At 54.7% G+C, this 27,988-nt stretch overlaps 1 protein-coding gene across 2 annotated transcripts; it reads left to right on the top strand.

Moving 5' to 3' along the window:
• The first annotated feature begins 465 nt into the window (after positions 1-465).
• Positions 466-27,950, top strand: Spock2 (SPARC (osteonectin), cwcv and kazal like domains proteoglycan 2). Of its 2 annotated transcripts, XM_052744922.1 has the most exons (11): positions 466-926; positions 14,949-14,957; positions 15,212-15,257; positions 15,480-15,594; positions 16,742-16,856; positions 18,350-18,464; positions 18,880-18,996; positions 19,446-19,664; positions 22,178-22,240; positions 23,658-23,795; positions 23,923-27,950. In XM_052744922.1, the coding sequence occupies exons 1-11, from the start codon at positions 738-740 to the stop codon at positions 24,066-24,068; spliced, it is 1,272 nt and encodes a 423-aa protein (XP_052600882.1). In that variant the 5' UTR covers positions 466-737; the 3' UTR covers positions 24,069-27,950. The 2 variants fall into 2 exon arrangements, with proteins under 2 accessions (XP_052600882.1, XP_052600883.1); XM_052744923.1 differs by lacking the exon at positions 14,949-14,957.
• The last annotated feature ends 38 nt before the right edge of the window (positions 27,951-27,988 follow it).

Genomic DNA, 27,988 nt, shown 5'->3' with positions numbered 1-27,988 from the left:
GACCGCCTTTGTCTCAAGGAAGCCACCCATTACCGGAGCGCCGTAATCGCAGGGAGCCAGCTGTCAGAGCTGTGGCACAGGCCACTCGGGGGTGGGGGGTGAGGGGTGGGAGGCAAGCGGGGGGGGGGGGGGGGAGAAGAAATTGTCTGTGGCCAGATTCCCTTTTAGACACCTGAGCCTAACTGGCTTGGTAACCCGAGAGTTTTCGTCCTCTTCCCGGCCCTATGAAAGACCCCGGGGGCCCTTCTTGGCTGTCCATCCTTGGATAGACAGCAGGGACATCTCAGGGTTCTGCTTCCTTGCTTTGCAACTCCCTGGGAGCTGGGCTGGGTTGCGCAGCCCTGCGCTGCAGCTTGGCTGCTCTGATCCAGCGCTCTGCTTTGAAATCTACCCCCTCCTTTTTTTTTTTTTTTTTTTTTTTAAACCAGGTATGATGATGTCAAACGTGATGCTGATGCTACAGTTACAGACACAGCCCCCGCTGGCGCAGCCTCTCTGATTCTCTCTCTCTCTCTCTCTCGCTCCCCGCGTCCAGCGCTGGGCTTTTTCAGACAAGTGCATCTGCTAACCAGGTCACATTTCAGCCACGACCCACCCTCCGTCAGTCACTGGAGTCGGACCGCAGGAGGAGGGCTGAGGAGGACCGCAGCGCCTCGCCAGCGGCGCGGTGGAGGGAAGGACATCAAATCCTGCAGAAGTCGAGACCCCCCCCCACCCAGATCCAAGCCCAGACCACGATGACCGCTCCGGGCTACGGGCGGCTGGTGCTGCCGCTGCTGTTCCTCGCAGTGGTCGCCCTGGCTGAAGGTGACGCCAAGGGGCTCAAGGAGGGCGAGACCCCCGGCAATTTCATGGAGGACGAGCAATGGCTGGCGTCCATCTCGCAGTACAGCGGCAAGATTAAGCACTGGAACCGCTTCCGAGACGTGAGCGGAGGGGCGCGGAGGGCTGGGCCGGGCGCGGGTTCCGGGAGGGAAGCTGGGAGCAGAGACCCCGAGCGCGCTGGGAGCCGCCACCGCGTGTCGGAGCCAGAGCCTCTCCGGCCTGCCGGGCTAACTGCTCCAAGAGTAAACAGCACCGAGAGTCCTAACCCCGCGCCCCTCCCGTGTTCCCGTGGCCATCGGCATTGGGACCTTCAGTCCCGTAGCCTCCCGGAGAGTCCCAGGCGAGGACATGCTCGGAGGGCGCACGCTCGCGACAGGGTCTGCCCGGTGACTTGACGTGGAACGGGGGTGCGGGATGTGGGGACCCGGGCCCGGGCTGCTGCTGGGCCCCGCCTGTCCCCTCTTTGCCATCGGTCCCTGGGCCAGGCCCCTGCCGGGTGGATGCTGCAGGCTGCACACACGGGCCTTGGCAGAGGCAGCAGGTCTGGGTGGGGCTGGCAGGGAAGGTAGCGGCCGCACGGGTGTCCTCCGTCCCCACCTTGGGCTTCGGAGGAAGGGGACCAAGGCGCAAGGACTGAGCGGTGGTCAAGGCTTTGAGTTTGGAGAAGGGTTCCCCCAACCCTCATAAGAGATGGTGGAAGGCGTGTCCATAATGGGGGGAGGGCGGCACAGTGAAAATGCCCAAGGCCCCCCTCAGGGTGGCCGCCAGAGCCAGGCTAGGGTCCTTGTGCGCAACAACCCAGGCTTGGGTTTCCTGGACCACGCTCGGCGAGGGAGCAAGGCTAGAAACCCAGGGGACCCATCCTTAGTCCGGAGGGCGTGAGAAGCAGAAGCAAGAGCCCCAGGCGCTGGGTTAGGGGGGACCTGGCGGACGCCCGCCGCAACTGGACTTAACCTTGGGCCGAGCGTTGCGGGTGGGGGTGGGGGTGGGGAGGAGGCTGCGGACCGGCCGGCGCCGCCGCCGCAGCTCTGTTTACCCGCACCTGTAGATCAGGGAGGGAATAGGAGGCGCGTTCCCTCCCGCAGGGCGGCCCCGGCCGCGCCTCGCAGATGGTGGCGTGGGCAGGGGTGAGGAAGGGAGGGCGTGGCTGCTCCCTGGGCACCTCGAGAGGCGATGGGGGTGAGGGGGGATGGGCTCGGAGACGTAGAGCGAGCGCCCCAGGATGTGGCGCTAGCTGACTCCCGGACCTCCAAAAGCCGCTTCTACTTTGGGCTCTTATTCCTCATTTCCCAGATTCTCTCATCCTACCCACCTAGTACAAGGCAAGCCACACCATGGCTGTCCTCACTTCTTAAACTTCCATCATCCACAAGTTCTTTAGATGTTTTTTTTTCCCCATTCAACAGTTTCTGTTTCAGAATAAAGAGCCTGTCTTAATATTGTAAAGTGCACTGCTGATACAGCATGCTGCGGGTTGTTAGTGAGAAAACAGATGCGCAGTGACCCAGAAGGCTGAGGGAGCCCGTGAACACACTCTGTCAGAGCATGTAGAACTGGTATTTACAGTTTTTCTTCTGGGAACCGGCCTGGGGTATCTGTCTAGACATTTTTTTTTTTTTTTAACACAGATAGGGCACTATGAGAAGAGGCAGAGATTCGGATGTTTTTTTTGTTTTCAAAGTCAAACTGACATGATTTCATTTGGAGAAGGGACTGAAGGAGCAACCAACCGCATCCAGGCTGTGCGGGGCATCCCCGGGGACCACATAGTGGGCCTTGATCTCCGTCTTTGCCCCACCAGCCTAGAGAGCCTGCGGCCCAGCGAGGCCTTCCTCAGGCACCTGCAGGACCAGCTCAGATTAGCGCAGGCCCCCTGTCAGTCTGCAGTCCAGCAATGAGGGGGCAGCAGCAAGCTGGTCCTTCCGGAAGGAATCTATGTGTCACTGGTGCAGGTCTCCCTCTGACTCTGGCTGTTTGATCTGCCTGGGACTGGTGAAGGTCAGAGGGAAAAAAGAACCGCTTAATCAGAACAGCGAGGGTTTAAAAATAAACAGGTTCCTTTCTCTTCTCTCCGTCCACCTGCTTCCAGCAGCCAACACAGTGGGTGCCAATAAATGCTTGACTGGCTTGACCCCCAGCTCAGGGCTGCCCACCTGTCTCCCTGTATGGTGCCACCACCACCACCAGCACCACCCCCATCAGAAGGAAGGCATTACAATCGCAGGACCAGCCCCTGCAGGAGGGTTCATAGAGCCTGGTTTGGTGGCGGAGAGGTGGTATTTGTGCTTTGAAAAAAACGCGGATTTTTCTCTAAAGCCCCGTTTTGGGGAGCCCTGGCTGCAGGAGGATGGGGTCAGAGAGAGAAATAGGACAAAGAGGATGAGACGGGAGGGTGTGGCCTTGTGGGAATCTGTTGGCAGCTTCTACTGAAAGGCAAAAAGGAGGCTGCTAGCTCAGAGCCACTGCCTTGCATAACTGTGGCCATGCCCACGGTGTGAATGGCGCCTCCTGGAGTTGTGTGCTGCACAGGCTGTACTTAGGGACTCGGCCAGTGCTGCACACACTTGCCATCCCGCCCGAAGAGCTGGGGGCCTCCGGTCAGGCACTGTAGCCAAGATCTTTACATCCGTCTCCATCGGGTCAGCTCTTCTGGAAACTATGAGAACATCAGCTCTTCCTGAGAGAAAAAGGAATTTTGGGGGGAGTCCCTAAGGGACTGCCAGGTTGAGCTTGACCCTGGTTCCTAAGTCATCCCAGATGGCACAGGGCCACCGGTCTGGCTAGGTGAGAGAGGCAAACAAGAGGGTGGACTGCACCCGTAACATGGACGAGGGCCTGTCTCGTTGAACAGTTGACAGATGAGTGGGGAAGATGGAGGAGATAATGTCAGAGGGGCCCGAGGAGGGAGAGGCTCTGGGGTGTTGCTTGGATATGGAATTGGCTGGGTGAGGAGGGCCTTCCGATTACTGTTCTCTGGGTGAGCACTAGGATTATCAGAGAGACAGGCTTTATCAGCGGAGTAATCCTCCCCTCCAGTGGGCACAGGGCTCGCTCATCCTGGGCCTGTAGGTCTTTTCTAATGCCTGCTACTCTTCTCCGAGGGAGGACTTGTTTCATGATGGAGTAGGTCGCTAGTGGGCTAAGCCTGGCTCCACGGCTCAAAGGTTCTCTGCCCAGTGCAGTCTTTTTTATGAGTCCTGCTCTTCAGTGCTCCCATGTCCAAATTCACTGCCTGCAGAGCTCAGTCAGACTTGTCAATGGGTCTTGGAACACAGCATGCAAGGCCTCGTGGATACAGGCACTTGAGAAGAGAAGGTCATTACGCTGCGTCTCCCCGGCTGGCTCCAAAGAGCTTGGCTGGGAAGGACTGACTGTTCCCTTTCCTCTTGGCTCTTCTCTGGTTTTGCACTCCACTTCCATTAAAATTTAATTATATTTGTGAGTGTTGAACATAGTGCTTGGCACCCAGAGGCATGCTCTTCATCCACGTTGAGTTGGCGATGGCAGTGTGAGCCTTCCCAATATGCGTTGTCTCTTGTGCCTCTCCACAGCCTGGGAGACAATGGTCCCTTGGTCGTCTATCCTTGTATGGTCAAAGAAACGGAGACATGGAGTGACTTATTTGGGGGGATCCACAGCTAGGAAATGGCAGGGCTGAGATTTTGCTGCCTTTTTCCTTTGAGACAGGCTCAGTATCCCAAGTCGGGGATTACAAGCATGTACCACTGTGCCCAGTTTCTTCAGTGCTGGGAACTGAACTCAGGGCTTTGTGCACACCAGGCAAGCACTGTACCAACTGAGCTGCGCCCCCAGTTCCAGAAGTTGGATTTGAATCCGTCGTGTAAATTCAGCTTTGTTTTCAGGCTATCTGACATTCCTCGTTTTTACTGAATGGGGGAGGAAGGGTCAACTGTAATGAATCAAGTGTCCCCTGGTTAGTGTCCTTATCAGCTTCTAAGGCTGTCCCAGGAAGGAGCAGCATCTCCTTAGAAGGATGACAAAGACCCAGTGTCATCAACAGCCTGCTACCAGCCTATTCTCCAACCTGGCCTGGAGGGACAGGGAGTATAGAGTTCTAGGACAGCTTGCCCTGGGTTCAGGTTCTTCCCACAGGATGCCAAGCACATCATACCAGCCCTCTGAGCCTCGACTTCAGATTGGGAGGCTGGCATGAGTGTGCACTCAGGTAGGAGGGCATCCCCTGCAGGCCACCCTTGCCACACAGAAAGCATCAGATGGAATATTGTCTTTGGACCTGGCCCACAACCTGCCTCATTCTTCATGTCAGGGCTGGTACAGTGGCTTGATTAGTTCCCTCATCTGCTGTGGATCTGGGTCTACGCATCTGGGGCTTCGTGGTGATCCCAGAGGCTGCAGAGCAGGGGGTCAGGGTTTTCATCTGCTGGCTGTGTGCTAGTCTCATATCTTTGTGGACGCCAATAGGCCAGAAGCTGCAGAAGGGTCCCCAGATGACTGTCCCCTCCTGCTCCCAACCTCTAGGCCAGTGTGAGTGTAGGGACAATCTGTGCCTGTGTTGTGAGGAGGTGTGGGTTTGTGAGAACACAAAAGTGGGTCAGAAGGGATTCTATAATTTGGGTTGGGAGCAGGCCAGGTCCTTCACTGGCTTCCTCCTCCACCCTGATTTCTGACTCTTCTCCTATTAGAGGGTTGGCCTCTCCAGAACAGGGCGGCATGGTGATGGATCTGAGGGGCCAGCAGGACGCTGGGCCTGGGGAGAGGGGGACAGAAGAGGCTTGCTGCTGCCTGATGCTCCTCTTGACTCCCGGCCGTTCTCAGGGGGACAGACAGCCCGTGCCACCTCATTCTCCATGAGGTCAGAGTTATCTGGAGAATGGGAGAGCTCTGTCCTGCCTCATGTCCCAAGGGCCCAGGCAGAGTGCTCTGTTTCTTTTCCTTCTGGGAAGACAGATTAGCTGTGTGATCCCAAGGAACCTATTTTACCTTTCTGAACCTTGACCTTCTCGTTGGTTTAACACAGAGACTAATGGAAATGATCCACTGAACTCTGAGTATTCTGTGATCCCTGGGAAGTGGCCCAGGAGCATACCTGTCCCCTGCCCCTGACTGGATGGAGAGTCTCTGGGTTCAAGGAAAGGCTTGTCTTTTCCTCCTGAGGAAGGTTCCATGACTGAGCAATAGGCTCTCTGTTAACCTCAGCCACACCAATCCTCTCCAGTGTTTCTCTCTATGCAGTCCTGGCTGTCCAGGAGCTCACTCTGTAGACCAGGCTGGCCTTGAACTCACAGAGATCCTTCTGCCTCTGCCTCCCGAGTGCTGGGGTGAAAGGTGCCCAGCCCTCCACTATTTCTTATCTGCTGTAAGCACCATAGATGGGCACACATCAGCAACAAGGCTTATAGTCCAGAAGGCAGGAGGTCCAAGGTCAAGGTGCTGTGAACATTGCCTGGCAAGGGCTTCCTTTCTCTGGTGCTGGTGGCCTTCTGGCCATGTCCTCATGAGTTGGAGCACCAGTCTTTAAAAAAAAAATTGTTTATGCTATCTTATGGGTGTTTTGCCTGCATGTATGTCTGTGCACCACGTGTGTGTGTGCCTGGAACTGGAGTTCCAGACAGCCATGAGCCCTCATGTGGGTGCTGGGAATTGAACCTGGGTCCTCTGGAAGAGCAGCCAGTGTTCTGCCCCTCGATCCTTTTGTTCTTTTCCTATGTGGACTCTGATCTCATTGTTAAGTGTTCTGACCTAATGACCTCACCCAAACCTAGTCACTTCCTAAGATTGTCGCCTGACCTAATACCACCCTACACTGGGGTTTAGGGTTCCGTACATGAGTTTGGAGTGGGGTGGACCCCAGGCGCATAACCTGTAACATAGTCTCTTCCCATCTCTCCCAGGGGCCACGTGGGTCCATATTAGGACTGTGGATAGGGAACACCCAGGTGTAGGCCTAGGCCTGGATACAGAGTTTAGTTAGTTTTTTTTTTTTTTTGAGTCAGGGTATCGTATATTCTAGTTTAGATTCAAACTCACTATGTAGCCAAAGCTGACCTTGAACCGATTGATCCTCCTGCCTCAACCTCCTGAGCGAGGGGATCACAGGTGGGTGCAATTAGGAGGCAGAGTTTAAATGTCATGGTGTCCAGCTTTGCTGAGCAGACATGGGCTCAGCTGTGGTTCGGGGGCGGGCTAGCCTCTGACAGCCCCCTGCCAAGGATATCATCAGCACCCTCTTTCAGGACCAGCCCCTTCCTCCCTGTTCACTGGCTGCAGGCTCATTCGGCACTTGCTGCTGCCTCGGGGCAGCGCTATCGCTTGGCTCTCAAGGGCCCTCCTGCTGAAGCAGTTAATGTGTTTGTCACTTTTCTCCCTCGGGGGCAGGATCTGGGGATAGATTGCCTCGGGGGGGGGGGGGCACCCACTCCCAGAGCTGTTCAGAGTGTTGTAGGTGCTCCACAGAAACGTTCACAGGGTGGAAAGTGTGATGGCCAGGAAGGGTCCCACCCCTCCCTGCCATCCTCTAATCCCTACTACGACTTTCCAGCTACGGGGTCATGGGTTCAGGCCATGAAGGTGTGGCGGGAAAAGGGCTCTGGGCTGGGCTGTTTATTTGGGCATCTTTACCTTCCTCAGAGTGATGAGGACATAAGGAAAGATGGTCCCCATTCCCTTTATCCTCCAAGTCCCTGGTCCTGTATGCCTATGCTTGGCTGAAGGCAGCTGCCTACCTTTCCTGCCCCTGGGCCCATGGCACTGGCCTGGGGACATGGTGGTGAATTATCCAGTTTTTTTTTGTTTTTCCCTATTCTGTTCTCATTTTTTCATTTGAAAGATCTGGAAGAACAGTACCCCAGGGCCTTACCAGCTCTCAGACCCCACATCTTATCTATGAAGAAAAAGGGACCCCAAAGGCCAGGTGCCCAAGACTCTCTCTCTGCTCTTGTGGTCTAATGTTCTTCCACACTCCAGGCTCATGTCTCCTCAGCTTGTAGCTGGAGTCTTCCTCAGTGATCCTGGCACTGCAACCTTGATCCAGCCCTGGTGGTCCAGCCGGGAGACCAAGGCCCCTGGACAGTTCAGAATAGAGCGCAGCCCCGTAACCTCTCTCCTCTTCTCTACCCCTTCACACACAGCGGGGGCCACTGCTGGGTTATAGGATCCAAGGACTGAGTAGTAGCAGTAGTGGTAGGGTAGATCCTGCTAGAGTCATGGGAGGTCATGCTCCGGCCTTGTCTGGCATGGGCTGGGGCGTTGGTCCAGACATACCTGAGCCCAGGCCAGGCTCCAGGCATGCAGGGAGCAATGAGAAGCACATTTTTACCTTTGGAGGAAATTCCTGAGAGGGGAGAAGAGGTTGGGGGGGAGGGGGTGTCTCCCAGATGCCTGTCTCTGTCTGTTTGCCCAGGCCTCACAGTGGGCACAACCCTGTGAGAGAGAGAGAGAGGAGCAGGTGTTTGCCGATGCCCCTCCCGAGGCAACCCTCCCTTCACTGAGGCAGAGGCTGTACCAGGCAGTCCGACCTCTCCCCTCCTCAACTCTTTCTGTGGCTGTGTCTTGGGAATGACAAGAGAAGGTACCCTAGGAGCCTCCCCTGCCCCCCAACTCTGGGCCTTTCCCAGGGGAGAGGGACATTCCTGCACCAGTTACGTGGGTTCTGGAATGAAGTGAAACGCTGGTCAGATATCAGGCCTCTTGGTGCTTAGGCGAGACCTGGCCCACTTACATTTTTAGAGATTCTTGGTCTATTAAGAAAATGAAAATAAAAATGCCATAACAGAATTACAGAAGCCGAGGTCCATGAGGGTCTCTTGACGGGCTGCTTCTGTCCTGTGAATGTGCTGTGACAGTCTCCTCGTGGAGAGGTGATGGCGGCCCCTGGTGACCACCTCTGTCCCCATGCTGTCAAGTGCACGCAGAGAGCCTGGCTGCTATGGTCCCAGTCCATGTCTCCCAGGCCAAGCATGGCATTTGTCCCCCCCCCCCCCCCCCCCCCCCCGCGTCCCTCCATCTTGGTTCCAAGCATTGCAGAGGATGGTGAGGTCTCATCCCTGTTTCACAAATAAGGAAGGAGAGTCTGTCCTGGGTGGGTGACTCGGGCCTGGCATCCAGTGGTAAAGCCAAGCAGAAAGCTAGCACCCTGACTCCACGCTGGGCGTCCGGGTAAGCGGTCATTCCCTCACCACGCTGCTGCAGAGAGAGGGTGGGTGTCAGGGTCTTTGGAGGGCAGGTTCTCTGCTGGGTCCCCTCCGTTTACGCGCCCCCAGCAAATGGAAGTGATTGGGTTAATAACTCAAGCTGTGAAGTGAGCTGGTGATTCGGGGGCTAATTAAAATGACAGGAAGTAAACAGCTTCCAAAATACCCAGCATGTGCCCCCTAAGCCCACTAGGCCTGCGCACTTCATCGCTCCCCGAGCTTGGCGCAGTGGGCCTGTCTCCATGGCAACTGAGCTGAGCTGCAGAGATCAAAGCAGGAGATGGGTTAGCTCCAAACCTGCAAAACCAGGGGCGGGTGAAGAGATTTCTGGAAAGAACCTGGAGAAAGGAGCCCCGCCCCTCCTCCGGAAATCTGCCCCCTCTAATGCCAGTCCCTCCCTCTCCCAACTTCGGGACTCCTTGAAGCATGTTGACCTGTAGGAGAAACCACCCACAGCCTGGGATTGGACTTCCTGGTTCTACCCGACCCAAGTCTTTCTTTATCAGTTAACATTTACGGTGTGCAGTTTAGGGGCATGGGTTTTGGAACCAGTATTCTGTCATGCAATTGCGGTGAGATCCTTCATAAGTCACTTAACCTCACTGAGCCTCGGCTTCCTCACTTGAGAAACCGAGATAGCAACTGCAAGTTTCTCTTAGGGTTTCGGGTGAAGAGTACACAAGGCAGTGAGTAGAAAGTACTTAGCATAATGCTTCCCCCAGTGGTACTTGAGGGAAAGACGTTGGCTATTGTTACTAGCGCTATACTGTGTCACTGGGTGCCGGGCAGGGAAGGTTGAACTTTATATGGTGTCTTCCCTTAAGGAACTGACTGTTGTCAATAAGGCAGGGAAGCAGAGACAGGAACATTGCTGGGGGTCACCGAAGCAACACTCGACTCTCCGAGGTAGGATAACCAGGCAAGGGTGGGGTTTGGGAAGAGGATGCTGGGGCTGGGTTGATAGACAGCTAGCTGGTCTGGGCTCAGCCGTGAATACACGTGCCAAGTGGAGAAGGCAGCTAGCAGTGTAGAGCTATGGCCTGCTGAGAGACCCCTGGGTGGACGCTGGGCTAGGTGGTCAGACACAGATGAAAAGATGAACCTTCTGGAGGTGTCAGGGACCCAGGGAAAGGTTTCAAAATGTGACATTTACAGTGATTCCCCCCTTTCCTATAAAAGCAATATATGTTTGTTAAGAAAAATTTGAAGATGGGGTGGGGGGTGGAGGGAGAACAAAAAGATGCTAAATGCTTTCTGCATCCCTAACCCGCAGAGGAAACATCTTGTTAGTACTCTGATAGGAATGTTTTTTCTCTTATCCTGTCTGTCTGTCTGTCTGTCCATCCACCCTTCTAAATAAATGAACGCAAACTGCCCTGGTAGTAAAAAGGGCGCATGATCAAAAAAAAAAGGGGGGGTTGCGCTGGCCACTGGCCTGGGGAAGGCGGATGCAGAGCCGCCAGGGTTTCTGCAGAGATTTAAGTTTAGCTGTCTTGAAGGACCGGTGTGGACTGGCGAGGGTGGCAGGGGAGGCAGAGGAGGTGGGGAAGGGAGTGAGGCGGCTTGGAGAGGGCAGTGTGGCATTCCACCTGTAGTATGTGAAGCTCCCTCAGACAGAATGGCTGCTCTTTCCTTCCCCCGGGCTCTGGTGGAGGTGAAGATATCAGCGGGCGGAAGCAGAGTACCAGAAGATACACATCTGGAGGGAGTATGGACTTGAGCCCTAGCCTGCAGGCTGTCCAGACCTTGACCAGAACCAACTCACGTGACTCCAGCAATCCCTAATGGTACTTGGGTGTTGGGAGATCTACACGGTTCTCCCTCCTGTGACCCTGGGCTTGGGATGAGCAGGGGGAGAGAGAGATCCAAGTCTTTGTGGATGAGTGGTCTTTGAAGGACATACTCCTGGCTCGCAGCCTTTCCCCCTGTGTCTCTCTTCCAGGCAGGGAATGGCAGCGATGCCAGGTCTGGCTCTGATCATCTTCTGCCCAGTTGTTCTGTTTCCCTACAACCCTAAAAGTGATCTTCTCAATTTTTAATGGTGTTGCTGCAAAGTACTTGGAAAGGACTTATTTCTTATTTATTCGTTTAAAGAGACAGGGTCTCCTATGCCTCAGGGTAGTCTTGAACTTGTCATGTAGCTGAAGATGACCTTGGACTTCTGATCCTCCTGCCTCTACCCCCTCTGGAATGCTGGGATCGTAAGTGAGCTACCTACCACACACAGTTTCTATGCTCCCGGGATAGAACTTGGGGCGTCCAGCACGCTGGGTGAGCCCTCTACCAACTGAACTATAGCTCTAGCCTGGGAGTTTACTTTAAAATCGCCATTCTTTTTTAAAATATATGTATTTTATATATAAGTACTCTATCTGCGTGTATGCCTGCCAGAAGGCATCAGACCCCATTATAGATGGTTTGAGCCACCATGTGGGTGCTGGGAATTGAACTCAGGACCTCTGGAAGAGCAGCCAGTGCTCTTAACTGCTGAGCCTAAAAGCACCATTCTTTTTAAACATGGTGTATTCATACATTCCAGAAGTTTTTCTCACCTGTCCAACGTGATCCTACTGAGTGTACTAGCCAGGGAAGAGAGGCATGTCTCTCCATCAGTCCAGAACTCTGGGTACCCATCCATCTCCCCTCTGCTCTGGCTCCTGCTCCAGAGCACTGGAGAAAGGCTCAGAAAACCCTGTCAGGTGAGGATGGATTGTAGCAGAGCCATAGGGCATCCTCTTTCCCAAGAGGACCCAGGTGCCCTTGTCTGGTCATGTCTCACAGCCTCTAATGAGCCCACTTGGGTACCATAAATAGACGCGTCGCAGGAAGGCTGTAATTCCCACCTAGCTACAGTCACCTTCCTCAGCTCGTCGATGGTACTGGCCGCCCACATCTGACCTCAGTGTTTCCCCAGGTCTACCCCAGAACGACCATTCCCATGTTGCCTGCAAGATGCCTTTGACCCCTTCCCTGTGACCCCAATGGGGAGTGATTCTTCTCCCATGCCCACTGGACTCTGCTCTCCAGAAGGGACCCCTCTTTCCTCAGCTTTCAAGGGCTCCTCACCTTTCATCTCTGTTCCCATTCTCTGCACCTACATCTATCTGAGTTTCTTGTGGACATAACAGCTTCGATGTGAGGCGTGTTCCTCTGAGAGAGGCCAGGAGTGTTCCCAAGGTCCTAGCAAGGGAAAGCTGGGACCCTGGGTAACTGCAGGGCCTTCTATTCTCATCCGCCTGGCTACTTGCTTCTGCCTTCCCAGGGGTGAGGGGCTGAGATGCAAGGGACTCCAGGCCCTCCCCAACTGTGCATGGCAGTGGGGTTACAGGGCTTAGCTGGATTCTGGAATGTCACTCCTATCCAGAAGGCCCTCCTCTGTCCCTCTCTGTCCTCGGTCAGCATGGAGGCTACCCCCTCCTTGGGGTGGGGCATGGCGTGGGTGGATTCTTAAAAGCCCTCCCCACCATCACTTGAGTTTCTAATCAGACATTCTTAAGCTTTAAAAAGTCACTTTGTACCGAGTCCCAAGGCTTCTATCTACAGTCTAGCTGTAGTGGGTTTCAGCTGAAGTACATGAGTGGGTTCCAAAGCCCTCAGTGGGCGCCCCCGAGTGGGAGGATCATAGCAGATCATCCATCACCTCAGGCCCTGCCCATTGCGACATTGGAGCAGGCAGGTGTTGAGAGCACAGATCTTGACGGTCAAGGACAGCCAACTCACACCTGCTTCCCAAATCCCAGCCAATCATAGCGTCCTCTGTGCTTGACACAGGATCTCAACATGTAGCCCAGGCTACCCTTGAACTGGATCTCCTCCTGCCTCAGCTCCTGACTGCTGGAATTATAGACATGCAACACCATGCCTCCCCTCTCCCACTTTACAACCAGAGCCCCACCCCTCTTCCCAGGAAAGAATGGGAACATCAGGAGACAGCCACACCTCCCGCCCAAAGAGGCTGGTGCCTACTTCTGCCTCAGACCTGGTAATCCTGGCTAGCCTCAGCTACTTGGCTATTCTCAGCCCATTTCCCATCTTTGATAAAGCAGGATTCCAGCAGAGGACCTCTACGCCCAAGATGCTGTTGGAAAAGGGCTAGAACTGAACTGTCATCCTTTGGCCCCAGCAAAAGGCCAGGTGGGGGATAGAGGGTGGCATTCATCCTGTGGCCTTCAGAGCAAGCCCTGAGCCCAAGAGCTGGGAGACACTTGGCTGACTGGGCATGTTGTGGGGTCGAGGGTGAGGAGAGCCCCTTAGGGGTAGGAGAGAGGCCAGATGGGAGAGCCACAGAGAAGAAGAGAGGCAGGCAGAGGCATCCTAAGAGCCAGACCCTCCCTCCCGGGGAGCCTGTTCCTCTCGGGCCCCTCCCTCTTCTCCCACCCATCTCTTAATACCTTCCCTATCTATGGAAGAGGCAGGAAGGCTGTGCTGAGTGTGAAAACTGGAGGCTGTTCACAGAAGTGGGGTCTGCTACTTCATTTCTGGATACTAACCATCTGGCACTGGTGGCTGGCCTTAAGTGCCCCCATGGTTATGTGCTGCACATCTGTATGCTTAAGTCCATACTCATACAAGTAAGGAGGATGGATGTGCATACACGGCTGCACACACACACACACACACACACACACACACACACACACACACACACGTGCCCCTAGGCATACATGAATGCACCTAGGTAGGCCTGAATGAATGGTCCATTTATTTTGACTATTGCCTTCTTGGCTCTGCCCTGGGAGCCTTCATCCCTGCTGTCCCGTTGCCTGCCAGTTTCCAGAGGAGGCTTCCAAAGCCCTCATCTCTTCATTGTGTACCCACTGGGGTACCACCCGCTGATACCAGAGCCCCATGCCTTCTTCTCCTGGGCATAACAGCTAAACCCCAGGCCCATGCCACCCCTACCCCTGCACATCTCTGACAGAGGTATGGCAAAGATAAGGATGGGTTGCAGGTAGCTATATGTGGTTTCTCACCAGTGTCCCGTGCAGAGAAGGGTGGTGGTTGGCTCTCAGTACTAATATCCTCCAGGGCCCAGAAGCTGCTCCTGCCTGCCTGGCAAAGTTTCTTCCAGACACCCCGGAAGCTGTTCGATGGTTCTCAACAAGTGTCTCCACCCCGAAGGGCAAAGGGAAGAAGCTAAGGGAGGTAGATAGGAAGCTTCCTCTCTGGCCAGGTTGGGGTCCTCAGGCCATGGTCTGGAACAGAACGGGTCTCAGAGACCCTGTGATGTAGTGGGAAGAGAGGGCTATGCCGGTCGTCAGAGATCTGGTTCAGGGAAGGTGTGATCTGAATCGGCTAATTGCCCATCTCTGAATGTCCTTGTTTCTTCCGCCCATGAAGGGCTGGCTCATGTGACCTAGAAGGATCTTTCGGGTTCCCTGGTCCATGATCATCAGGGAAGCTGTCACCACTGGTGCTGATGTCCCCATCCCAGTGTGCACCATCTGGGCTCTGTTGTAAGGAAGGAACTCGGAGCAAAAACCAGCTTTCCTGCAGCTTGGAAGAGAGGGCTCTTCCTCACACCTCCCTCACGGGGTGGGCAGGTGATAGCAGAGTGCCTGCCAAAGAAGGGGCTGCAGGCAGAAACTGGGTGCTGTTTCCCAGATACCCAGGGCAGAGGCACGAGAAACACCATTCCCAGGCAGTGCAGCCCCCTCAGACATCTGCCTTGGCGGCGGGGCCAGGCTTGGCCTCGGGTTTGTGATCCCCTTTCAAAACCACGGGCCTAACCTTACAGCTTAGCCAGAGCGCAGATTTTCTGTGATGAAGATGGGGGAACACTGGCCTCCAAGCGGTGTTGCTGGGGGACTGGGCCGAGAGACACAACCAGAGGCGGCCCAGGGGTGCCTTGGGACTCATGGTCTGAGGGTGGGCCTCACACTGAACTCCCTCCTTCTTTCTCTTTCTTTCTCCTGCTCATTTCCTGTGGATTTCACGGCGTCCTGTCTCCAGGAAGTCGAAGTGAGTACAACCCAGGCCTTGCTCACCCCGGCTGTCTTCTCTTCCCAGCGTGGGGTGGAGAGAAGTGTGGGAGAGACTGGGAAGGGGTATCGAGTGTGGGGAGGCTATGGGCAGTGCCTGGGTGGGCACCTGAAGTTGCCATGGAAACCATAGTGGTCCAGGCCTCAGGTCCCATCCTGGTCCCTGCCGTCAAGCCTTAGCCCTGAGATGTGATGGGACCCTTCCTTTCTCTCCATCCCTCTCTCCCTTCCTAGGATGACTACATCAAGAGCTGGGAAGACAATCAGCAAGGAGATGAAGGTAGCGTGTCCCTCCCAGGTGTCTGTGGGAGGAGTCTGACACCCATGGGCACGGAAGAGCTCTTGGTCTCTTTGAACAGACAGGCACCTTGGGCCCAGGACTCAAAGTCCTGAACTCTGGTTACTGAGGGCTGCTGGGGAGAGGGACCTCTGGGGTCTGCAGTTGGACTGGGGATCCTGGGTTCTCCTAGGTGGTCAGTGTCCCATCCCTGTGTCCCCACAGCCCTGGACACCACCAAGGACCCCTGCCAGAAGGTAAAGTGCAGTCGCCACAAGGTGTGCATCGCCCAAGGCTACCAGCGGGCCATGTGCATCAGCCGCAAGAAGCTAGAGCACAGGTGAGTGACAGGAGCCAGCAGCCCCAGAGGGGGTGTCTTGCCCAGACGGTGGGGCTCGACGATCCCCCCTCCTTACGTAATAGGCATCTACTGTTGGAGAACACATCACTCATCGTTGAGTGGCTCAGAACAAGATCACGTGATCAGGTTGTTTCCGAGGGTCAGGACACCCAGGTTTGGTTCTATTGGTTTGGTTGGTCCTGGCTCAGGGTCTGTGATGGTCACCAGCCAGCAGGGGGCAGTGTGGGCAGGAAGACATGGTCTCCAGAAGACAATGAAAGAACCTGGGAGGAAACGGATTCCCACCTGGAGAGATGTTTTGGTGTCAGAGGACAGAGGAGACGATACTTGCGAAAGTGCAGACCTCAGAGTTCCACAGGCATGCAGCCAAAGCTGGGGCTGGATGCCTCCTTCCCTCTTGTTTCTGACTGTTGATTGGAGGTGTGAGTTCCTAGTCACCGGAAGGCTCCCTAGGAAGGTCTGGGTGCCCTCAGCCTTATGGCAACTGGCTCTCCATAAATGAGTCAAAACAGAGAGAGAGGAAGGGAGGGAAGAAGAGAGGGAGGGAGGGAGGGAGAGAGAGAGAGAGAGAGAGAGAGAGAGAGAGAGAGAGAGAGAGAGAGAGAGGTCATACCAAACACAGGACCTAGGGAGGCACAGCTCTTCTCTGATGGGGGGTCCTGTGTGTCTAAGACAAACAAGTTAGACCAGACCATCTGAACTCCCCTGTTCTGACATGTGGGGATTTCACGACATATTGAAGACTGTAGTTTCTGGGGCCTATGGAGGAGGCGGCATTGAGGGACGTTTGGGGGTTTTATGCCAACTCTCCCATTTTGCAAATGTTAATGAAACACACAACAGTAACTCCCTGGGGGGTTAGACTAAGTAACTGGGTGTGCAAGGTGTAGCCCATGACCTCTGCTTTGGTGGATCCCTCTTGCAATCAGACCTCTCTTTGCTCCCTGAAAAAGTCCATGTCCTGCCCAGTTGGCCCATTCTTAGGAGCTGGGTCTGATGGGCAGGATGGGTGACAGTCTACTGTAGGTGGCTGGAGTGGACTCTTGTCAGAAGGGGTCTCAGGGACCTCCTGCCGGCTCTCTTATCTTTCCCTCCATCCCCACATCTTCCCCATCCATTCTCACAGGATCAAACAGCCGGCTCTGAAATTCCATGGAAACAAAGACTCCGCCTGCAAGCCCTGTCACATGACCCAGCTTGCTTCCGTCTGTGGCTCTGATGGACACACCTACAGTTCGGTGGTGAGGAGCCCTGGTCACGTGTGAGGCGGAGGTGGGGGGTACTCCATGCCGCGGGGAGAGGGGCCACCGACTGACCTCCTGAAGAGGTCCTCGGATGAAGATGGGGCTCGGTCACTGTGTTCAATGCAGCCCTTCAGCCCTGGCCAGGGTGATCTGACCTTGGGCAGGTGAGGGGCAGGGAAGAGACGTGAAGGGATGTTAGGGCAGGTAATGCCCATGGACTAAGCCAGGGAAATGCTCACACAAGTGCTCAGAGCCCTGGATGGAAGGAGGGAGCTCCTATGGTCAGTCAGTTTTGCTGGGGAGAAGAAAGGACTTCCACGCCGAGGTCTTGACGTTCACCAGCCAGCAGGGGGCGGTGTGGGCAGGGCAGTCTCCACCAGAAGGCGCAGGGAAGAACCTTGGGAGGGAGCAGACTCCTACCTTGTGGAATTTTGAGAAGATAAATGAGAAGATATTTGTGAAAGCACTTTTATAAACTTAAGAATTCCAGGGAAGCGTAGGTGCTGGTTAATAATGTTTTTAGAGAAGCTAGGGCTGCTTAGCTAGCGTGGAGTTGAGGAGACCCCCCTCCTTTCTTCCTCCTCCTCCTCCTCCTCTTCCTCCCCTTCCTCCCCTTCCTCCTCCTCCTCCTCCTCCTTCTTCTTCTTCTCCTATTTTCCTCTCTCTCTCTGTGTGTGTGTGTGTGTGTGTGTGTGTGTGTGTGTGTGTGTGTGTGTGTGTGTGTGTATGCGTGCGCGTGCTTGCGCGCACGCATGCTCAGGTTGATGCTGGGACTCATTCTCCATTGCTCTTCCTTCTTAGTCTTTGGGTTAGGGTTTCTCAGTTAAACCGAAAGTCCCGTGACATTGCCAGTCTTTTTAGTCAGACTGTCCTGGGGGGATTCCCTGTTTCTGCCTTCTGAGGCTGGAGTTAAGGTCGGCCCCCATGCCTACCTGGTATTTATATGATTTCTCGGCATCTAAACTCAGGTCCCCGTGCTTGTACAACAAGCCCTTTAACCACTGACCATCTCGCCAGCCCTGGGGAGAGCCTTTGGGTTGGCATAGGTATAGATGCGAGAGTTCCTTGCTGAGGGGCTGTGGTCACAGGGTGATGTGGGGAAGAGAGAGAGGAGAGAAAGGACATTAGGTACGAGACTGCATGTGGGAACCATGGAGCTTACAAAGAAGATCGAAGGAGACAGGAGAGAGGAGTTGGGAGGAGAAAAGAGAGGAGGGCAGATGATGAGGAGGAATAAAGCTGTATCCCATGTGAGAGGACAAGGTGTCTTGTGGGCAGAAACCAGTAAAGGTCCAGGAGACCTGGTTTCCACCTCCAGCTCATGGCACTGGGCACAACCCCCCTGGGCCTCCCTTGGCCTTGATGTTTGGTCCCTAGCAAGCACAAAACCCCACAGTCCTTCCTTCCAGAGTGATAGAAACCCTCAGGGCCCCTGGCTGCAGGACCCATAGTTTGAGCCCCCGTCACCTAGCCTGAGCTCTCTCGTGCAGTGTAAGCTGGAACAGCAGGCCTGTCTGAGCAGCAAGCAGCTGGCAGTGAGATGTGAGGGCCCCTGTCCCTGTCCCACGGAGCAGGCTACTACGTCCACGACCGACGGCAAGTCAGGTAATCCGGATGGCTAGCCATGGCTAGGCCCGGGGTGTTGGGCCTAGCTGGGCAACCGGGACAGCCTTCAGGACTGTAGGGAAGTTTGCAGAATGGGAAGGAACAATTGGCCATACCAGCCAGGGAAAGGTGGGGTCTGTGGGGTCCTGGTAATACAGAGCAGGACACTGGGGCTTCGTCCCTTTTCTCTTCCCAGGATGCTGGGGAAGTGGGAGAGAAGAAGGGAGCCCCTCCACTAGGAGCTTGGCCAGACTTTAGATGGAAGGGAGGGGGAGAGCAAGGGGTAGAGGTAGGGGGTGGGAGGAGAGAAAGTCCCTTCCCCCTTCTCCTGCTCCCCTGAACACTGCCCAGCCCCGAGGCCTGCTGCTGCTTCACCCCATCCCTCCTCGGACCTCTGCTCCGTTCTGTACTGCAGAGACCTGCACAGGACAGGACCTGGCCGACCTGGGGGACAGACTCCGGGACTGGTTCCAGCTCCTCCGTGAGAACTCCAAGCAGAATGGCTCAGCCAGCGGTGCGGCCAACCCTGCAGGTGGTGCGGGGACCGATGCTCTGCCTGGGGTTGGGGTGGGGTCAAGGAGACAGGAAGGGACCCAGCAGACAGGTGGGCCTATGAGGCGAGCCCCCAAAGAGCGTCACCTGGAAAAAAGGGAGGCTGGCTTCCGCCATGATATGATGTGGGCACCGGAGCTTAGTCTCTCCAGGGGGTTAGCCAAGGAAAGGGAAGATTTTCTGGGCCTGCTGAGCATGCTTGCAGCCCTGGGTTTGATCCCCAGTACTGAAGAAACATATGCTGAAGGGTTTAGAAAATGGGCCTAAGTGGTTCCGGTACAGTTCTGTGTAGGGGTAGAGGCTGTTCTTGAACCCCAAAGTTAGGTTTCAGGTTAACCTGAGTCTGAACAGAGGTCTGGGTCTGAGAAAGGGATAGCGAGATGGCTGGACAGACAGCGGAGCGTACCTGAACTCCGGTCTCCTCCCCAGGGCTGGACAAGAACCTGGGGGCCAGTTGCAAGGACTCCATCGGCTGGATGTTCTCCAAGCTGGACACCAGTGGAGACCTCTTCTTGGACCAGACGGAACTGGCGGCCATCAACCTAGACAAGTACGAGGTCTGCATCCGCCCTTTCTTCAACTCCTGCGATACCTACAAAGATGGCCGCGTCTCTACTGCCGAGTGGTGTTTCTGCTTCTGGAGGGAGAGTGAGTAATGGCCCTGTGGTTCTCTGGCACTGACTTCCTGTCTGGGGACCTCAGCCCCAGCTCCAGCCTCTCTTTGGTAGTCATAATAGTTGGTTGCCTCCTAGTCACATGCTTAGGCCCAGAGCCTTCCCAACCCACCTCTTTGCTGTATTAGAACCCAGGACAGCTGACACTTAGCTCTCTCCCTGGGCAGGGTCCCAGGTAGACTGGATTTTGTGGGTCCTGAAGCTTGTGCACTTGTGGATACCTTTAAATAAATAAAGGTATGAAGAAAGATAATAAATGTGGGAGCTAAGGGCTGGTTCAGTGGGTAAAGCATTTGTCCTGATGACCTGAGCTCCAGCCCCAGAACTTACGTAAAGGTGGAAAGACTCTCTTCACATGCACGGTGGCAGTATGCCCATGCCTGCCCTCTCAACTACACGAACACACGCGCACACATACACATACATCATGCACATATGATAAACACACAGTTATGAATGTGAAGCTTTGGGGGCCTGTTGGAGAACCTGAGGGGGGATGGTACAAGTGAGGGTCTCAGAGCTGAAGACACAGGAGCTTTCCAGTGATCCCCTTCTGATGGGCATGTCTTCTTGGCCCCAAACAAATGATGATATAAGTTATCGTTTGTGTGAAGACACACATGAAGGCATTCTTTTTTTTTTTTGAGATAAGATTTCATATACCCCAGTCTGTTCTGGAACTCACTATGTATCTGAAACCGACCTTTCCTGTAGTCCCCAATGCTGGGTCTTCAGGCATACACTGCCACACTCAGCTTTGGCTTTTATTTGTGTTTCTTTCCTCTCTTTGAGACAGGGTTATCCTATAGACCAAGCTGGCTTTAGAAATCACTCTATATCCCGGGGCTGGCCTTGAACTTGTGATGCCCTTGTTTGTCTTAGCCTCCTGTAGTGCTGGGACCACAGGGTGTATCCTCACGCCTGCCGCATGGCATTTGTTAGCTGTGTATGCTCAGAACCAGAGCTGGATGTGTGCTTAGAAATCACCTCGGCCACGAGGCAAATGATGGGAAAACTGTGGTCTCAAAGGGGCAAGTGAGCTGCCTGGCCAGCAGCTGGAGTGGGCCCGGTGCCTGCCTCCCTGACCCCTGGAGTGGGCCCGGTGCCTGCCTCCTTGGCCCCTGTATGGTCAAATCCCTGACCACTGTATGAGAAGCATCTGCCACCGAAGGCCGAGGCTTGGCTAGGGCTCCACTATATGCTACTTTGGGGTCCCAAACAGGTGGCCACATCTTTGTGAGATCACTTTCTATGGCTAACTCAGAGGCTGTGGTGAGCATACACTGAGGAAATGTGGGTATACAGCACGTGGGAGTCATGCATCCCTCTGTGATGTGAGGCCTCATGGGCAGTCTGTCTGTCTTCGGTGTGCTGACCAGCCTCCCTGCTGCCTGTGCTGCTCCAGCATGCCTATTCCTAGGCTCCTGATGCTCATCCCATCCCTTCTGCACATGCAGAAGGCTTGGACTGTTTGGTTTTACTATCAGGCAGACTTCTGGTTTGGAAGGCCAGGGTCTCCCCAAGGGCTCAGACAGTAGAGATGAGCCACCAACCAGCTTGTTTCAGGCCTGGGAGTTAAGTTTTGTTTTGTGTTTGTCTTAGTTAGGGTTTCTATCGCTGTGCAGAGACACTATGACCTTGGTAAACTCTTATAAAGGAAAACATTTAATTGGGGCTGGCTTACAGTTTCAGAGGTTTACTCCATTATCATCATGTTGAGAAGCATGACGTCTTGCAGGTAGAGAAGGGGCTGAGAGTTCTACATCTGCAGGTGGCAGGAGGGGACTGTGTGCCACACCGGGCATAGCTTGAGCATATAAGACCTCAAAGCCCACTCCCACAGTGAGCCACTTTCTCCAACAAGGCCACACCTACTCCAACAAGGCTATACCTCCTAATGGTGTCACTCCCTATGGGCCAAATATTCAAACACATGAGTCTATGGGGACCATTCTTATTCAAACCACCACAATGATTTTGGTTTGGTTTTTGGTTTTTTTTTTTTTTGAAACAAGGTCTCACTATCTGGCCTTGGCTATCCTGGAACCATCTATGTAGACCAGGCTGGCTTTGAACTCACAGAGATCCACCTGCTTCTGTCTCCAGAGTGTTGTGAATAAAGGGATTAAAGGCGTGCACCACCATACCCAGCTCCCTTTTAAAGTTTTTTTTTTTTTTTTTAAACTCATCCTATGAATGAGAACAACCCTAGAGAGAGAATTCTGGGATTCTTAGGATCCTTCTTAGCCTGTCTTAAGCTGTAATGGCCTCCCTTAATTCGACCTAGGGCGTTTTCACCAAGCAGAGCCCTAGGCTTGGGGATCTTAGTGGGATCAGTGCATACCTCCACCATCCTGGTGTGGTCTGATAAAACCTGAGAGCCCAGGTGTTTTATTTTGCAAAGCCCCAACAAAAGTTTCTAAGTTTAGGGGGGCTCAGTGGGCTTTCAGCACCATGGGTCAACCCTAAGACTGCTTCTCTCTACAGAACCCCCCTGCCTGGCAGAGCTGGAGCGCATACAGATCCAGGAGGCAGCCAAGAAGAAGCCAGGTGAGGAGGGGTGCAGAGGAGGAGGCCAGGGTGCTGCCCTGAGCTCCCTTGAGACCCGGAGATACCAGCTGCCCTGCTTTAAAGCATCTGATGGACCTACAGGAGGGCCTGGCCTAGGACCATGCAGGAAAACGCTCTTCTTGGTTTCACGGGCTTGATGGGCAAGCGTCTCCTCAGCTGTCCTTCCGGGAGTGTGTCTAAGCACTTTATGGCTGTCCAGACCACTGCTGGAGAATCTACTTGGATTCATTGCACCAGATTCGCGTCTAAGACTGGAGCGGGGGCCCGTCTATGGGAGATGCTCACTCATGTTCTAATGGAAAGCCCTGGAGGGATGAGAGAACCAGCCCAGCCTAGGTGGGAACTGATGGGCAGGCAGACAAGGTTCTTGGCCCTGTAAGGCCTTCGGACAGACTAGCCCTGGGATCGCTCAACACACAGATCAAAACGCCAAGAGAATTCCCGACTCAGACTGCTGTGTAGGGACTGAGGGACAGCGCAGGTGGTCACAAGCCTCCTGAGAGAGGTCAGCAGAGGTCTTTCTGAGGGACTGGTCTTGGAAGGTGTAGGTGTGTGTGTGTGTGTGTGTGTGTGTGTGTGTGTGTGTGTGTGTGTATGTGTGTGTGTGGCAGCAGGGCAGGGCGGGGGGGGGGGGGTGCCAAGGGAGGATAATAAGCCAGACACATACACTGTTGGAATCAGGAAAAATGTTGAGGTCTCCAAACAAAACAAAACAAAAACCAGCAGGAAAGGACCCATGCAGCCTGGAGTGTTGAGGGTACAGTGATCCTGAGAGGCAGGCACACGGTGCAGGCCTTGTAGCTCCTTGAGAGTCACTTGACTGGGTTTATGAGACGGATGCACTAAATGAACACCCAGCCCTAAAGTACCCACAAGGCTGTGCTGACTGGGCCCACTGGCCTCCAGCCCTGGAGAGGAGGCGACTCTGTCATCCATTCCCTGAAGCAGGTCCCTGTGCCTCAGGCTCCCCATTCTAGGGTACCCAATGTCACCTTGGTTGTCTCTGTGGCTCTTATCCCCCAACTAAACCTCTCAGAAGACACCTAGTGGATAGTTTGGGGACCTGAGAGGAACAAGTGGGCCCTGAGGAAGGAAGAGAATCCCTACACTCCTAGCTGGAATAAGCCCAGAGTGGGATCAAACTTTCTAATGTGATCAGGACAAAATGTCCCACAAGATGAGGGCCATGGATCCCAAGAAACATCAGCAGTCAATGGCACCCTTGAAGTAGCCCGAGCATGTGGTTTAGGGACATTGGGGAAAGGAGGTCTGGGTCTGGTTTCTTGGGGGAGGCGGGATGTCAGTACCAGGCTGGCCAGGTTCTGAGGCTCTCTGGGCCCCTGCTCACACACAGGACTCCAGAGCCCACCCTCAGGGCTCCTGTTCTAACCCTCAGGTGTCTTCATCCCGAGCTGTGATGAGGACGGCTATTACCGGAAGATGCAGTGTGACCAGAGCAGTGGTGACTGCTGGTGCGTGGACCAGCTGGGCCTGGAGCTGACCGGCACACGCATGCACGGGAACCCTGACTGCGGTAAGAGCTGCTGGCGCTGGAAGCCTCCCGAGGACCTGCTCCTGGGTTCATGTGTGCCGGGGCAGGACCCCTGGCTGAGAGCGGATGCAGTAGGTTCCTTATCGGCCCTCCCCTTGTTCCCCGACAGATGACATCGTGGGCTTCTCAGGGGACTTTGGAAGCGGCGTCGGCTGGGAGGATGAGGAGGAAAAGGAGACAGAAGAGGCAGGAGAGGAGGCCGAGGAGGAGGAGGGTGAGGCTGGTGAGGCAGACGACGGAGGCTACATCTGGTAGATGGCCCTCGAGGGCCTCGGCAGGCCAGGGTGCCGACGGCCGGAGAGACCTGGACGATGGCAGGCGAACTTAGCAAATGGATCCGGAAGTCAGTGTGAAGGACCCTGGCTCCAGCAGGAGGACTGAAGTAGAGAGTGTGGCATGTGGGACTGGTGTGTGTGTGTGTGTGTGTGTGTGTGTGTGTGTGTGTGTGCGCGTGTGTATGCCACGTGCATGTGTCATGTGCTGACAGATGTGTCCTTGATCCATGCTGCTGCTCCTGGCAGTGAGTCACCCAAAGGCCCCCTTCCTCCTCGTAGTTATTTTCTTTTCCTTTGTGGTGGGTTTTGCAAAGCGCACGTTCACACACACACACACACACACACACACACACACACACACACACACGTACACACTGACAGGCCAAAATCAACGAAATGAGATGCCCCTGACCCCGTCCCTCCCTGCTCAGTCAGTTCTCCCTCCCCCTGCCCCTTCCTGCCTTTCTTCCTCCATCTTCTGAGGTCAAAGAGAGGGAGGGCAGGAAGCCGTGAGCTAGGCATCCTCCCCAAATCAGGCCGACGCGATGTGAAAGTCCGGCCATCGTCTGGCGAGGATGGGCAGGGCTCTGCACACAGCGAGGCTTACCCTGTTGATATCTGAAGGACTAGCTGCAGATATGTCCAGCCATGGCCCTTGGACAGCATAGGGTTAAAGACGACTATCAATGTGGCCCGACACAAGACTAAACCTATTTAAGACAGGTTTGTTTTAGTAACTCCACCAAAGAGTCCTTGAGCGTCAACTTTGTAGATGACAATGCTCTATTACAATGTCAAAGGTTGGGTACACCTAATAGATTATCTCAACCTATTCCCGAGAAACTAGAGATAGCCCAGGAGGACAGGCAGAGACAGCGAGGAAGGAGAAGGCAAGTCCTTCGATGCAAGACCTGTTCAGATTAACCCGGTCAGCCCCTGTTGCCTCATGGGGCTCTAGGAGGATTTCGTGGTTAATGGGGGCTGTCATCATGCATCTGAGCTTTGGTGCAGCCTGTTAGGAGATCTTTCCGCTGCCGCCTCTGTCCCCCGGATAGGGTTCCCCTTGTCTAAGGACCAGAGGACCAGAAAGCAGCATTATGTGTACCCACCTCCTCCCTGACCCTCTAAGGAAGTGTCCCCTCTTGCCCAGACCAATAGAAAGACATGTCCCTGAGATCCTATGTGAGGAAGCAGTGGGAAGTTGCCACTTCCTGTACCCCAAGACAGTCTGGGAGGAGAGGCACCAAAGCAACAGTCCTCTCAACCATGGGGTCCCCAAGATAGCCCTGGCAGAACTGCACCCCAAACTCCATTTAAAGCCCCACAGCATATATGAGTAGAGAACGGTGCACCAGAGGGGACCACACTGGGCAGCTGGACTCTGAGGTCATACCTCACCATGTCCCCAAATCTCTAGGCCCAGTGGGAGGTTCTCTTACCCAGATGCCCTTGGGGGTTTTGTGTGTTTATTGTTTCCCATCTCTCCCTCTCAAAGGCAATTTCTTAATGTAGTTGATGAAGAATTTCTTACCTGGACCTGGGCCTCTGATACCTTTTGGTACATGCACGTGTACGTGTGCGTGCGTGCGTGCGTGCGTGTGTGTATGTGTGTGTGCATGTGTGTGTGTGTGTGTGAGAGAGAGAGAGAGCACCTGGGCCCACCCTGATGGCTAGGGAGGGGGGCCCCCTGTGTGCTGGGGTGCTGGGAGGCTGGGCAGCTACTGGGGTTCTTGTGCTGAGGCTTCCAGGACAAGGCTCCCATCTGGTTCTTCCCCAGCATCTTGGGGCACCAGCTGGAGGCATTTGTTGCGTGTTGGTTGGACTTTAGGGAAGAGCCTCATCATCCTTCCCATTCCTTTCTGCCACCCTGGAATGGCCACCTTCTTTGTCATCTCCTGGGGGAAATGCCACTAAGCTCCGTCAAGTGCTTCTCATTCCACAACACAGTTCTGATTCTCCAGGTGTCTCCTGATCCCGTCCCCTCCTCCTCCCTCCCTTCCTCAGGCCTCTGCAACCTTCCTCTGGTCCCTGGTTCAGTCACATCAGCCCTCTGCATTCCAGAAGCAGCCATTCCTCCTCCTTCTCCTCCTCCTCCCCACCCTCCTCCTCTTCATCCTCCTCCCCATCCTCCTCCTTCTCCTCCCCATCTTCCTTCTCCTCCCCCATCCTTCTTCTCCTCCCGGCCCTCCTCCTCTTCATCCTCCTCCTCCTTCTCCCCCATACTTCTACTTCTGCCCCCTCTTCCCCCTCCCCATCCTTCACTTCCCCTTCTCCTCCCCCCCATCCTCCTCCTTCACCCCCATCTCCTGCTCCTCTGGCTGGAGTTACTTGAAATTTCCCGCGCTCTCGCTAGGCTGGAGTCTGATTCTTCCTCTGCCCCAGCTGAATTTCCAGAATGCTCCTGGGTAGCTGTGAAGGATTTTAGGCTCTCTGGGATGGGGGGGGGGGTACAGAGAAAGAAGCACCCTCTACTTCCACTCTGCTCCCCAACCCCCACCCCGGGTGGGGGGGGGGGCTGTGCTCTGTCTGTCCCTGGGTCTTCTGGTTGTGTATCTGACTTTGTAAATATGTTCCGGAGAAAGCAAAAGGGGGTTGAACTTGCCTGTGGCTGGCCAGCAGGGGTCCAGAAGCTTGCACTTCTCTGGAGCCCCCCTACTGCTTTTCACCCCACTGAGACTGAGCCCCACAAAGGTAGGCACCGCAGCTGTTCCTGATGGGGCTGAAAGTCCCCAAGTGGCTTCAGGCTTCCCCAGGAACAAGGTCACAAGTTAGATCATTGTCAGTCCTGTGGGCTCACCCTGGACTAAGTTGCCCGCCCAGCCCCTCCTGGTTCCGTCCAGCTCTCACTCTCTTGGTGTGGGCAGGGGATTTAGGGCTGTGTTAAAAAGAGTTCGGTCAAATAACAGGAGAGCCACATCTCCCAGGGGCCCTGGAACTGCTGGGAACCTCCTTGGCCCCTGGGTGCAGGGAGGAATGGTGGAGGGTAGGGCAGGGTGGGGTTGGAGGGAGTAAATGTGCCTTGAGAGATCACTCAGAGGTCCCAGGAGTCCCGGGAATGGAGCTTAGCCTGGGGAGCTCTGGAAGGAGGCAAAGTTGATGAGAGGGACATGGGACATCTGGATTTCCCCCCAGGGTCCCACAGGGGTTGTGACCACACTCGATGGGTGGGTACAAGTCCTTCCTTACTCCAGCCCCCCTGCTTTGGGTTTGGCACCCATTTGGCCTTTCTTGAGCTCTGTCTGCTTCTGGCTTCTCTGCTGAGTAGGTGGGTGGGGTCTTTGGGTATCATCTCACCAAAGCCTGAGCCCACAGCCCTTGGAGAGAACCGGGGGAACCCATCTTTGACACCTGGGTCATATTGGGCCTTCTGGTCTGCCGTTGTCCCAGGGAAGGACCTAGGGGTGCGAAAGGAGATTCAAGACATCCCCCTAACAAGTCCCAGGCAGAGCACCCCGCTTCACCGCCCGCGTCCTACTTAAACCGTCTAATGTGCAATAACTGAGCTTAGAGTTAAAAATTGTGGTCAAGTGCTTGGGTTCCGTCTGTAGATTTAAGTGCTGACATTGTATCTCTCAGTAATTTTAGATGTCTTTTAAAAAACTGAACAAGTGTTAGACCTGTGTGTGCGTTGATGGGCACTCAAGTATCCCGTGGGTCATCCCACTCTCTCCCCTTCCTGTGCGCCACATCCCCTCACGCCCTGCCTATCCCCACCTGCCTCCACCTGGGGCCCCTCACCTTGCCGTGGTCTTTATCTGCCTATTACTCAGCCTAGGGAAACAAGTTCACTCCTACACATGCATAAAGGAAAGCAAATGTTATTTTTAAGAAAATGGAAAATAAAAACTTTATAAACACCGCCCGCCGAGAAAGCTGGTTATTCTGCCTCTTAGTAGTTTC

The sequence above is a fragment of the Peromyscus californicus genome, unplaced genomic scaffold, assembly GCF_007827085.1.
Source record: "Peromyscus californicus insignis strain IS unplaced genomic scaffold, ASM782708v3 Scaffold_19__1_contigs__length_69161282, whole genome shotgun sequence".
NCBI classification, from domain to species: Eukaryota; Metazoa; Chordata; class Mammalia; order Rodentia; family Cricetidae; genus Peromyscus; species Peromyscus californicus.
The sequence above is the reverse complement of the archived record's forward strand: the minus strand, read 5'-3'. Positions and strand labels throughout refer to the sequence as shown.